The 13,002-nt window shown below is 42.5% G+C and overlaps 1 protein-coding gene across 4 annotated transcripts in view; it reads right to left on the bottom strand.

Moving 5' to 3' along the window:
• The window catches only part of ZFAND4 (zinc finger AN1-type containing 4), a 103,283-nt gene that overhangs the window by 9,895 nt on the left and 80,386 nt on the right, over positions 1-13,002 (bottom strand). For all 4 annotated transcript variants that reach the window (XM_036356041.1, XM_036356040.1, XM_036356043.1 and 1 more), the window contains 2 exons: positions 7,395-8,549; positions 6,334-6,388 (listed from right to left, as the gene is read on the bottom strand). In XM_036356041.1, coding sequence (XP_036211934.1) covers positions 6,334-6,388; positions 7,395-8,549 — 1,210 coding nt within the window. The remainder of the gene's footprint in view (positions 1-6,333; positions 6,389-7,394; positions 8,550-13,002) is intronic.

Below are 13,002 nucleotides of genomic sequence, written 5' to 3'. Positions count from 1 at the left end.
TCACTGAAGCATTATTTACAATAGTCAAGATATGGGAGCAACCTTACTGTTCATCAATGGATGAATGGATAAAAAAAGTGCTACATATACACAATGGAATATCCCTCAGTGACAAAAAGAAATGAAATCTTGCCATCTGGAACAACACAAATGGACTCGACCTAGAGGATACTGTGCTGAGTTAAATAAGTCTGGCAAAGACAAATGCCATATGATTCCATTTATATGTGTAATCAAATAAATAAATAAACCGACAAACAAACTCATATATACAGAAAACATTTTGATGGTTGCAAGATGGAAGGAAGGTTGGGTGGAATGGGTGAAAAGGGAGAAAAGATTAAGAAGTACAAATTGAATGGACAGAGGAGGTAAGAAAGGCAGGTCCAGACTGAAGCTGAGTTCACACTCCTAACAGTGAACTCTGAGGTGCTCTGGGCAATTAAAAAATCAGATTTGGAACTGGTGGAATCCAGCCTTGTTACACAGCTGCACCCCCTCACGTGCACCCACACCCAGCAGAGGCAGCCACCAACTGCAGATCACTTGGTAGCTCTACACAGTACCCCAGGGCTGATCACAGATAGTGTCTGACATTGAGCTGTGCTGGAATTCTTCTCAAAAGTCCCCAGAACCAGCACACCCAGTGGCAGGCTTCAGACCACACCAGAGCACAATCCAATTAGCTTCACAAGTGGCACATCAAACAGGAGATCCTAGTGGGCACCAGACACTGGGCCAATTCCCCTTTGTGGAGTCAGCTGTCAACAGCTGCTTGAACACTGTTGTTGGGGTCAATCCTCATAATCAGCCAGCCTGAAAGTCAACTCCACCCACAAACAGGCCAATAGCAATCAAGACACAACTACAACAAGAGGGCTCACAAACCACACAAGAAACATTCTTGGAGCATCCAGTACAGGTGACCAGGGAGATTATGCCACTGAGCCCCAGAAGACATTTTCTATATAAGCCACCATACCAAGATTGGGAATCACAGCAGATCTACCAAATACACCGAAACAAATACAGCAAGGCAACTAAAATGGAGGGCAAAGAAACATGGCCCAAATGAAACAACACAATAAATCCCCAGAAAAAGAACTAAATAAAATGAAGGCAACCAAGCTACCAGATGCAGAGTTCAAAATGAAGGTTATAAGGATGCTCAAGGAATTTAGAGGAAGAATGGATGATCACAGTAAGAACTTAAACAGAGTAAGCTTTATCCCTTTTTATAAGGGATATAGAAACCATAAAAAAGTCAGAAATAAAGAATACATTATCTCAAATGGAGAATACACTAGAAAGAATCAATATCAGGTTACATGAAGCAGAGGATTGAGTCAGAAATTTGGAGGACAAGATAGAAGAAAACACCCACACAAAGCTGAAAGAAAAAAAAGAAAAAGAAAATAAGGAAAGTCTAAGGTACCTCTGGGACATGAAGTGTAACAACATCCGCATCATATGGGTACCAGAAAAAGAAAATAGTGATCAAGGGATTGAGAACCTATTTGAAGAAATGACAGAGAATTTCTCTAACCTGGTGAAGGAAATAGGCATACAAGCCTGAGAAGCACAGAGTCCCAAACAAGATGAACCCAGAGGCCCACACCAAGACACATCATAATTAAAAAGTCAAAAGTTAAAGACAAAGAAAGATTCTTAAAAGCAGCAAAAGAAAGTCAGTTACCTACAAGGGAGGTCACCTGATTTCCCAATATAAACTTTGCCAAAAGGGATTGGCACAAAATATTCAAAGTAAGAACCTACAACCAAGTTTACTCTCCCAAGCAAAGCTATCATTTAGAATTGAAGGACAGATAAAGAGCTTCCCAGACAAGAAAAAGTTAAATTCATTACCAATGAACTCGTATTATAGGAAATGTTAAAGAAACTTCTAGAGAGATTCCAAATGGCTTCAGAGTAGGTGCAAACTACACTTACCTGCTCCAGGTAAAAACCAGATTTGCATCTAATTATAAAGCAATTAACCTGATTAATCAACTGAAGTCTTACTGAACTGAAATATTATAACCAAGGATTTACCAAAAAAGCCACATAGAGACTGGTAAGAAGTGCGAAGACCCAAAGAGAGCTGGACCCCACACCCATGTGCAACAGCCGAGAAGCCAGAAGATATCTTGGCTGCAAAGCTCTCTCCTCCTGGTGTGAGGAGTATCAACCCCACACATGGATCCCCAACCCAGGGCAGCAGAGACAGGAAGAGGAGCCCACAGAGCACCTGGTAGTGAAAATCAGTGAGGATTCAGCCCACCTGGGAGAAAAGGGAGTCAGCTAGAGACCCACATGCCTCCTTCCCAGGGTCCAGCACTCCTATTGTTACAGCACCTGCCTGGTCCTCCAGCTAGTGATGACACCACTCTGTCATGAGCAGGTCCTGCAGAGGGGTCTGCTGGCTGCAGCTAGTGGGGACCTTTGGGGAGCTCTTTTTCTGGAGAAGTTCTTGGAGCAGACTCAGGCACTGATTGAACTGTGTAACTTTAAAAAGGTGACCATTTCTTCCCACCTTAAGCACACAACTGGTGCACCCCTCCTCACCTGCTGAGTCACTAGCATGCCCTACCATTCTGTGGCACTGCCCTGCTGAGTTCCGTCTCCCAGGGGGATCTGAGGGCCGTGCAGGGCTGGGACTTTCAAAAGGTCTCCCAGGGAGACTTTTTTCCAGGAAACCGAAGGGCTGGTGATAGGTTGTGTGTAGCTACATAGTGGCAGGAGGGGGGAAAGAGCAGGGGTGAAGGGCACTCCTATCTCCCTTAGGAGCTCAGCCCCACCCTATCATGGGAGTGGGAAGTGGTGCTCATGCCCCTCCTACAGGCTTTCCAGCAACACCTCCAACAGGAGACTGAATGAGCCCTCCCAAGTCCCAGTGGCCCCACCCCACTGAGCTCACTTCTGTGGGGGAAAAGTGTGCCGCTCTGAGCTGGGACATGCAGAGTGTGTCTCCCTCAGAGGCTACTGTCTGGGACTGGGATGAAGTCCTTGGCCCCCACCTGTGGGAGACTTTTGGTATGCTCTCCAGAGCCCTGGTGGCTTTACCCTATTGAGCTTGCTCCTGCAGATGGGATGACCTAAAACTATGGTGTGCTCCTCCTGGGGAAGCCAGACTTGGAGACTCTCGCAGAGACTTAGTGGCTTGGCTCTGGAGCCAGGGATTCCCTCATTGAGTGCTTGACTCTGTGGCTCCCAAGTAGGGGACCACTAGCCCTGTCGTCCTAACCCCAGTTACCCCTCCCTACTAAGCTTTTGACCTGTGGAAGGGTCTGGGTGTTGCAGCGAGCCTGGGCCCATTCTACAGTCTTGCTTTGAAAAGCTCTGGAGGAAGACCTGGTAACACCTGGGGAAGGTAGGGGGAGCGAGAGAAGCTGACATGTAGAGGCAGACCTCAGGGAGCCCAAGACCTTTTGTAGATCTGCCCCCCAGCTCTAAGCTGGAGAAAGGCAACCCCTGTACACAGATTGGCCCCTCCAAGCACACCCAGGCCCAGTAGATGCAGACACAAACAGTAAATAGCATGGTAGCTACAAATTGGTAGCCCAAGGCTGGTTATACACATCTGACATCAACCTGTACCTGAGCCCTGCCCAAGTGAAACCAGAGCCAACACAACCAGTGGTGGGCTTCAGACAATACCAGAACTTGACCCAACTAGCCACACAAAGGGGGATTCTGGCAGGTACCAGACTCTGCTGGGAACAATTTCACCTTGGGGGTCAGCCTTGCACAATGACTCATACACAAGGATTGAGGTTTATCTTAATAGCCAGCCACCCTGAAGGGTTAACTCCACACAAGAAAGAATCAACAGAATTCAAGACTCAGTTACAACAGGAGGGTGCACATAACCAACAAGAAACATTCTTGGAGCCCAGGTGATCTGGAAGTTTATGCCACTAAGCCCAACAAGACACCTACATCATGAAACCATCATAACAAGTTTGGGAGTCATAGCATATCAACCTAATACAGTGGAACCTCTGTTCCCGAACTTAATTCATTCCAGAAGGCTGTTTGAGAAATGATTCGCTCGAAAATTGAATCATTTTTTCTCATTAGAAATAATATAAGTTGAATTAATCCATTCCAGACCCCTAAAATATTCTGTTTTACCCTTTCTTATATACAGTACATGTCTAATGTACTATTTAATCTAACACTTCTTAAGTTTGTCAAACCACCCCCTACTAGCTTTAAAGGAATCACTTTTAGGCTTGTGCCAGGGATGTCTTTCAGGTCAGCAAGCAGCCTCGTTTTTTCACATATCATTGCCTCTGAAATGCTCTCACTGGCGAACTGCTTTTTGTTTATCCAAATCAACAGAAGTTTTTCTACCTCTTCAATTGCCTGTTATCATTGTTTCTTTCACACCCTTAAAAACATTAGCACTCTTGATGGGCTCTTTGTGTTTTAAAATTGTGCTAATTGATTGATTTCACCAGCAATAAGAGCATTCTCTCCTTTGTTGCCTAAGAGACATTTTCTGTCATGCTGAGGTATCAGCATGAAAGGGTTGTCAGGTCGAAACTCAAAGTTTGATTCAACAACTGAGACATATGTATATATATATTTTTTGTGAACAACTTGGTGGAGAACCAAACTGTTCAAGATGGGAGATGTTCGAGAAATAAGATTTGACAGTATACAGAGACACAATGGGGAGGCAAAGAAATATGCCCCAAATGAAAGAACAAGAGAAATCCCTGTACACAGATTGGCCCCTCCAAGCACACATTAATTCCCAGAAAAGGAATTAAATGAAATGGAAACAACCAAGATACCAGATGCAGAGTCTAAAATAATGGTTATAAGGATGCTCAGGGATCTTAAGGGAAGAATGGATGATTTCAGTGAGAACTTAAACAAAGAGAAGGTAAACATTAAAAAGGACATAGAAACCATAAAAAACAGTCAGAAATGAAAAATACAATATCTGAAATGAAAGATACACAAGATGGAATCAGCAGCAGTTAGGTGAAGCAGAGAATCAAATCAGTGATTTAGAAGACAAGATAACAGTAAGCACCCAAGCAGAACATCAAAAAGAAAAGAGAATTACAACATTGAGGAGAATCTAAGGGACCTCTAGAACAACATTAATGGTAACAACATCCATATTATAGGTGTATCAGAAGGAAGAGAGGGTGAGCAAATGATTGAAAACTTGTTTGAAGAAATAATGGCTGAAAATTTACCCAACCTAATCAAAGAAAAAGTCATACAAAGTTCAGGAAGCACAGTGTCTCCTAGTCAAGATAAACAAAAACAGACCTACACCAAGACACATCATATAACTAAAATTGCAAAGGTTAAAGGCAAAGAGAGAATCTTTTTTTTTTTCAAAGAGAGAATCTTAAAAGCAGCAAAGGGGTGGGAGGGACGTGGGAAGAGACTGGACAAAAATCGTGCACCTATGGATTAGGACAGTGGGGGGGGGGCGGGGGTGAGGGTGAGGGTGGGATGGGAACCGGGTGGAGGGGAGCTATGGGGGGAAAAAAGAGAAACAACTGTAATAATCTGAACAATAAATATTTAATTATTTTTAAAAAAATAAAGGGCCAGAAGGTTGAGAATCACTGCTTTAAGGTGTTACTGGTACAATGGGGTGCTAATGCTATAGTCAGATCTGCTACTATTCCTTGGAAAGGGCTGGTCCTAGAAATGGTCCTTTTCTTTTATCCAGTTCATCAAAAGGAACTCTTATACCAACCTTGATATTGGATCATGTAATGTTAAGAAACGACTTTCTAGGGCAGTGGTTCTCAACCTGTGGGTCGCGATCCCTTTGGCAGCCGAATGACCCTTTCACAGGGGTTGCCTAAGACCATACTGCATATCAGATATTTACATTACGATTCATAACAGTAGCAACATTACAGTTATGAATTAGCAACAAAAATAATTTTATGGTTGGGTCACAACATGAGGAACTGTATTTAAAGGGCCAGAAAGTTGAGAACCACTGTTCTAGGGTACTTTGTCAAAACCCACCCCGCAACCCAGTATGGCTCTAGAGTGGCCAGTGCCTGGGAGCATTGGGGACTACATGTTAATTCTTCACTCATCTTTTCTTTTCACATAGACCATATTCCTTCCCAGGCAGCAGACATCTAAATTTCATTTTAGTTTTATTTGTCAAATACATCCTACAGTCAGTTCCAATAGTGATTTTCTTAAGTGGAACAAAGTTTAGGGAGAGTTTACTCTGTATATACTACAGAGAAGGTTCTTCGCATTTCTGTGAAATTCAACAATATGCATAATGATATGATTATTAGTCTTATATTGTTTTTAAAATTATCTATAGCTTACCTACTCTTTTACCTGCTGCTGCATTATTTCCATTCATTCCAATACCACGGGCAGACTACAATTGAAACAGAAAACATCTATGGTGTGAGTTAATGGAGAACAGAATTAAAGACCACCAAGCATGGAATACTTGTACTTTCTTACAAAAATGCTGTTGGACTTCATTTGAAATTATCTAACCGAATTTTAATTAAATTAACTTGGAACCTGATTCTCACATTCAGCAATATTGTACTTATTATTTTTAAAAGAGTATAATGTAATGGCTCAAATAACAGTTCTCATTTGGGGAAAAATTAATAAAAATAGCATTTAAAAATAAAGTATTTCTCCCCTTATCCATGGTTTTGCTTGCCAGTTTCAGTTACCTAAAGTTAACTGATATTTAGTCTGAAAATATTAAATGAGAAATTCCAGAAATAAACAATTCACAAATTTTCAGTTGCGTGAGTAGCAGAAATCTCACTCTATCCTGCCCAGGATGTGAATCATGGTTTTGTCCAGAATATCCAAACTCAGTTGATCTCATATGGGCATTATACCATCTCACATTATCACAAGAAGAAGAAGGGTGAGCCCAACACAATAAAATATTTTGAGAGAAAAATAATGTTCACATAACTTTTATTACAGTATATTGTTATAATTGTTCTATTTTATTAGTCATTGTTGTTAATATCTTACTGTGCCTAATTTATAAATTAAACTTTATCACAAATATGTATGTATAGGAAAAATATAGTATATATAGAGTTTGGTATTATCATGGTTTCAGAGATCCACTACAGGTATTGAAACATATCCCCCACACATTGGGGGGCAGGGGGACTGCTGCAATAAGTTGTCTACACAAAATTATTTTCAAGTTACAATTTGCAATTTAGGACTATAAAATTATTTAAAAATCAACTATAAAAAGATTTTCTACAAAGTAGATAAAGAAACTATTAAAAGAAGTCAACCTTAGGTCTCCTTATTTATGTAAACAAAAAAATAAACTTTAAATATGTTGAATCATTACAAGGACAACTACTAGAACATATTGAAAAGTAGATACTTACTAGATAAAAATCTGTAGATTCTAACTGGGGAGAGCTTTTCCTAATGCATTCTTCCTGAAAATGCTGGAGGTTTGTAGACAGCCCAATTCCAGAGGTCCGAAGCCTACCTACCCCACGCGAGCTCTGTAACCCGTCTCTGCTTGCGCTCCGGGCCAGCGAAGCAAGAAAACCTATATTATTTACACAGCCAACAGGCTCTTTGGAAGCCTTGTTAGCCATTTCTGTGATATCCCGAGCCTCAACTTTAGAAATAATATCAGATCTTTTCCCAGGTGAATCAACTTTAACAGCTCGAAAGCGAGTAGTCCTAGAGAAAGAAGAGTCAGCCATATTTCGAACATCCAATGACCGGAGCACATTTTGTGAAGCAGAAGACTGGAGAGTCCGAGACTCAAAACATTTCGACTGTCTCTGTGGCTTCACCAGAGAATGATGGAGTGACATTGGTGTAGAACAGTGAAGAGGTGACAAGAGTCTGTTCTTGTGAGGACTTAATTCACGGTTGTTGAGAACTGTAGTCTCTACTGATTCACCACTCAACATTCTCGCAACGTGTTTAAGATGCTGCTCTGTAGCTTTCAACCCTTTGTCAGGATTTACCTTCCGTGTGCCTTCTAAGCCGCTGCTCTGCTCATCAATATTTCCTTCTGAAAACAAAGGAAACGAACCCACTTCAGGTAGAAGGGGTTTTTCAGTTACACACTCTTCAGGAGCTGGAAATAAAACAGTGTCATCCTCATTATTAGGTGACAAATTTCCCGAAAAGTGCTTTGTCCGCCTAGGCAGGGATGGTCCAAGATGGAGCATAGAATCAGCAAACTCTTTGTCATTTTCCAACTCCACATGGGGTATTTGAGGTGACAGTTTGGTGCTACCACTGGAATGAGGCAGTGTGTTACTCTCCCAGTTAGTATCTTCCTTGAGGAAATCACCAGCTATAGATGATATGGGCCTATCAGCAGCAGGCAGGGCTGTCAAACTTGCAATTGCATTGCTGGATGTTTCAGGCAGACAGGCATTCCCAGGAGATGGTAAACAAGACTGCCCGATGTGGGGGAGAACTCGTAGCAATCTGTGCTGAGTAGCTGCCGTGGAACTACTAGAAGATCGAGGAGCTACAGGTGGGCGAGGTTTTACCTTGACAGCTTTCTTAGGCTAAAAGAAAAGAGTGAATACATAATTCCTTTACATGAATTCATTACATTATTCATTTATATAATTCATTTTATATGGCCATTAACAGAAATTAATGAAGGAAATGTGATTTGCTGTAACACACTGGCATTTTGATTACCTTAATTTAAAATATTAAAATATTAAGCTTATGGTAGAGAAGAATTTTGCTATCTTCATTAACTATAATTTTCTGAGAATAATTTGATTTTCTCGCATCTAATTATCAGACTTTGGCTGTAAAGAAACATCATTGATTATATTAGATATGACATTGCTGACCTATTTTAGATCCCAAACAACTCTTACTAGTAAGATGAGTAAGTGGTTGGCAAGGTAGGTATTGCAGAAAAGAGTTAACAGAACCAAACTGCTATCCGTGAAAAGCCCTGCTTGCAATGCTGGTCCTTGGCTGGTTCTTGGAACTTGTATTGAAGAGGGTTCCCTCCCCCCTGGATGATAAGAGTGGCCCATTGTGCTTAACCAGTTTGTGCAAACAATATGGTTTATGCCAAACACCAGCTTTTCTGGGAGTGTGTAATTTTGGTACATGCGAGGCAGAGGGTATCTACATAAACAGCCCCTAATAAAACACCTGGGCACAGAGTCTCCAATGTGCCTCCCCAGCAGACAACATTCTACACGTGCCGACAAAACTGACTGATAGAGGAATTAAGTGCATCCTATGAGACTCCACCAGGAAAGGATCTGGGAAGCTTATGCCTGGTTTCCCTTTGCCTTTGCCGGTTTTGCTTTATACCCATTCCCTGTAAAGATCTTAGCCATGAACACAACTATATGCTAGTCTTACGAGTCTTCCTAGCAAACCTTTCAACCTGGGAGGTCTCTGAGTCCCTGATACAGTAGGTTCTAGATTTTAATAAAAGTATCACAACAATTCACAATGTTACGGATAAAGTTGAAAATTAAAGATGATATGAGTATCCGGATGGAATGGAATACCTGATGACATACCAATACTTCCATCCTAGAAATATAACAAAAGCTAGATAATTCAGTGGATACCATTTGAGGCAAGAAGTAAGGAGCTAAAAATCCCAAGAAGAAAGAATGTTGGAAAGATATGCTGGCTCCTATAGCTGCTTTTATCTTAGGGCCATTGTCTGGCACATTTGCAATTTTATACTCAGCACAAATATTCTTCAAAAATGAAGGTGGCCTGGCTGGTGTGGCTCAATTGATTGGAATGTGGTACCATACACCAAAAGGCTGTGGGGCTGTGGGTTCGATTCCTGGTCAGGAGGGCACATACTTAGGTTGCACATGGGAAAGGCAACAGATTGATGTTTCTTTCTCATATCGACGTTTCTCTCTCTCTCTCTCTCTCTCTCTCTCTCTCTCTCTCTCTCTCTCTCTCTCTCCCTCCCTCCCTCCCTCCCTCTTCTCCTCTCTCTCAAATCAATAAGCATGTCCTAGGTGAGGAATAAATAAGTAAATAAATAAATAAATAAATAAAAACAGGTGTTGACTTCAGGGCTGTAGAGATTAATGGTGCTTGCCTAAATCTGAATTTCTCCATGAATTTTCCAAAAACCATACAGATCAACAACATAAGCAAATAAAATCACCCATAAACCATACCTTCACCAAAACTAAAAGACAGACAAATTTAACTTAAAATTACCTGTAAGTAGAAAAATACTCAAATCCAGGAAACTCATCTGCAAATCCTATGCCTATGGTGAGAGCGTGGAATAAGTCAGAAAGGAAGTCAGAAAGGAGGGAAGGAGAGGAGGAAGGAGAGGAGGAAGGAGGGGGGAGGAAACGGAGAAGAGAAAAACAGATGTGGATAAACTAGGGCTAATGGAACAAGTATAAAATAAACCCCCAAAGAGAAAATCCCACTTCATTATGAAAAATGCTGAAAGCAGCAGGTCCAATATCCTAGGAAATAGAAAAAAAGTGACTTAAACTGTTCGAGACCTGAGGTGACAGCTTCCAGAAGGCACCACTTCTCTAGCAAGTGGGGAGCTGGAAGGAAAAGGCACCCAGTTAGAACTTGACAGTGAAGGTGAAGAGGCAGCAAGAAAGTGAAAGAATCCTATACGCAAAAGGGAACCACAAAATCGTAAACACATCAACCCCACCTTTCAATAAACTGCCATTGATTTAAAACACTGCATTTCACTATACAGAGAGAAGAGCGGGTACTGACGTAAGTAATTTACTTGGCCACACACAATCCTCACTTTGGGCCCTAGCTGGGCAGCTCAGTGGGTTGGAGCATGATCTGGTCCACCAGAAGGTTGCGGGTTCGATTCCCAGTCAGGGCATAGGCCTGAAATGCGGGTTTGATCCCCACTCAGGGCATGTCAAGAGGAAACCAGGCCGTGTTTCTCACATTGAAGTTTTTCTCTCTCTCTAAAATCAATAAACGGGAAAACCAAGATGGCAGCGTAGGTAAATGCCCATACTCGCCGCCTCCCACAGCCACATCAAAATTACAACTAAAATACTGAACAGCCATCATTCAGAACAGCCTGAAAGCTGGCTGAATGGAAGTCCTACAACTCGAGAAGTGAAGAAGGCACATCGAGACAGGTAGGAGGGGCAGAGGCGCGGAACGGGCTGGTCTGGAGGGAGATCTTCGCTACGGAGGCTGCCCTGAGGAGCAAGGGGTCTCAGCCCCACACCAGACGCCCAACTAAGGGTTCCAGAGCTGGGAAGAGAAGTCCCCATAACTCTGAGCTGTAAAAACCAGTGGGGATTGTGGCTGCATGACGTGGAGGCTGCTGGAGACCCAGGTGTTTCTCTTAAAGGGCTGGCGCACAAACTTACTTGGACTCGATCCCTCTGAGCTCCAGCACAAGGCAGCTTTGGGGTTCCCGGACACATACGGGGAGGAAATGGATTGTCTGGCATCGGGGCAGGAACTCCGGGACAGCTTTCTCCCAGATGATGGTGCTCACAGGGGTCATTGTTCCTGTGCTGGCACCTCCCCTGTCACAGGGCTGACCAGCAGCCATATATGAGTCTTCATCAGCCAGGCTCACACTTTGGCTCCACCCTAGTGATTCCCTGAGACCCTGCCCCATCCAATTTGCAGCTTTTCCATCTGAATGGCCTGTCCTGGCTCAGGCTTCACTTAGATGAAACAAGCTGCAGCTGGTCAGCATGCTCCAAACCCATCAATAAAAGGCCCAAGACCCAGCACTAGCACCCAGCCTGCCTTGTTTCACAGCTGGGTCCTGCCTGGGCACTTCCAAACCCAATAACAAGCATCTGCAAATCTCTCTGTAGCACCGGTGGGGTGGCCTCAGCCAGTGGCTGACTTTGGACCTCCCTGGAGGCCCTAGAGCCAGTGCGCCTGGTAAACAGCTTCAGACCATAACAGATGACAACTTTACACATCCATGAGTGACACACTCAAGGGGCAGACTCAGTGAGCAACCAGTAACAGAACTAAGGGAAGAAACTGACAAAAACACAATGACAGTAGGGCACCCAAATATCCCATTGACAGTTATGGATATAGCATCCAAACAAAAATCAGTAAGGAAATATTGGCCTTAAATGACACATTGGACCAAATGAATATAATTGACATACACAGAGCCTTTCATCCCAGCACACCAGATTATACATTCTTCTCCAGTACAAATGGAACCATCTCAAGGATGTACAGTATTCTACAACACAAAAAGTAGCCTCATCAAATTTAAAAAGATGGAAATCATACCAAGCATGTTCTCTAATCACAATGCTTTGAAATTAGAAATCAACTGGGAAAAAAGTGGAAAAACCCACAAATGTGTGAAGATTAAACAACATGCTACTAAAGAATGACTGGGTCAAAGAAAGAATAGAAGGAGAGATCAGCCCTGGCCAATGTGGTCCAGTGGTTAGAGTGTCAGTCCTGAAACCTACGGGTCACGAGTTCAATTCCTGGTCAAGGGCACATATGTGGGTTACAAGTTCAACCCCCACCCTAGTCAGGATACATGCAGGCGGCAACTAATCAATGTCTCACATCGTTATTTCTCTCTCTCTCTCTCCCATCCCCTGCTCCCTCCCTTCACTCTCTAAAAATCAATAGAAAAAATTATCTTCTGGCGAGGATTAACAAAACAAAAAACAAAAAAAGGTGGGATCAAATAAGGGGCAAATAAACATGTCCCAAATGAAAAAAAACGGAAAAAATCTCCAGAAAAAGAACGAAATGAAATGGAGGCAAGCAAACTACCAGATACAGATTTTGAAACAATGATTATAATGATGCTCAAGGAACTTAGTGAGAACTTCAACCACATAAAAAGAAAACACAGAAACCATAAAAAAGAACCAGCCAGAAACACAACTGAAATTAAGAATATACTAGAATGGCCCTAGCTTGTTTGGCTCAGTGGATAGAGCACTGGCCTGCAGACTGAAGGGTCCCAGGTTCGATTCCAGTCAAAAGCACATGCCTGGGTTG

Source organism: Myotis myotis, unplaced genomic scaffold (genome assembly GCF_014108235.1).
Source record: "Myotis myotis isolate mMyoMyo1 unplaced genomic scaffold, mMyoMyo1.p scaffold_m19_p_24, whole genome shotgun sequence".
Classification (NCBI taxonomy): domain Eukaryota; kingdom Metazoa; phylum Chordata; class Mammalia; order Chiroptera; family Vespertilionidae; genus Myotis; species Myotis myotis.
This window is presented reverse-complemented; position numbering and strand designations above follow the sequence as displayed.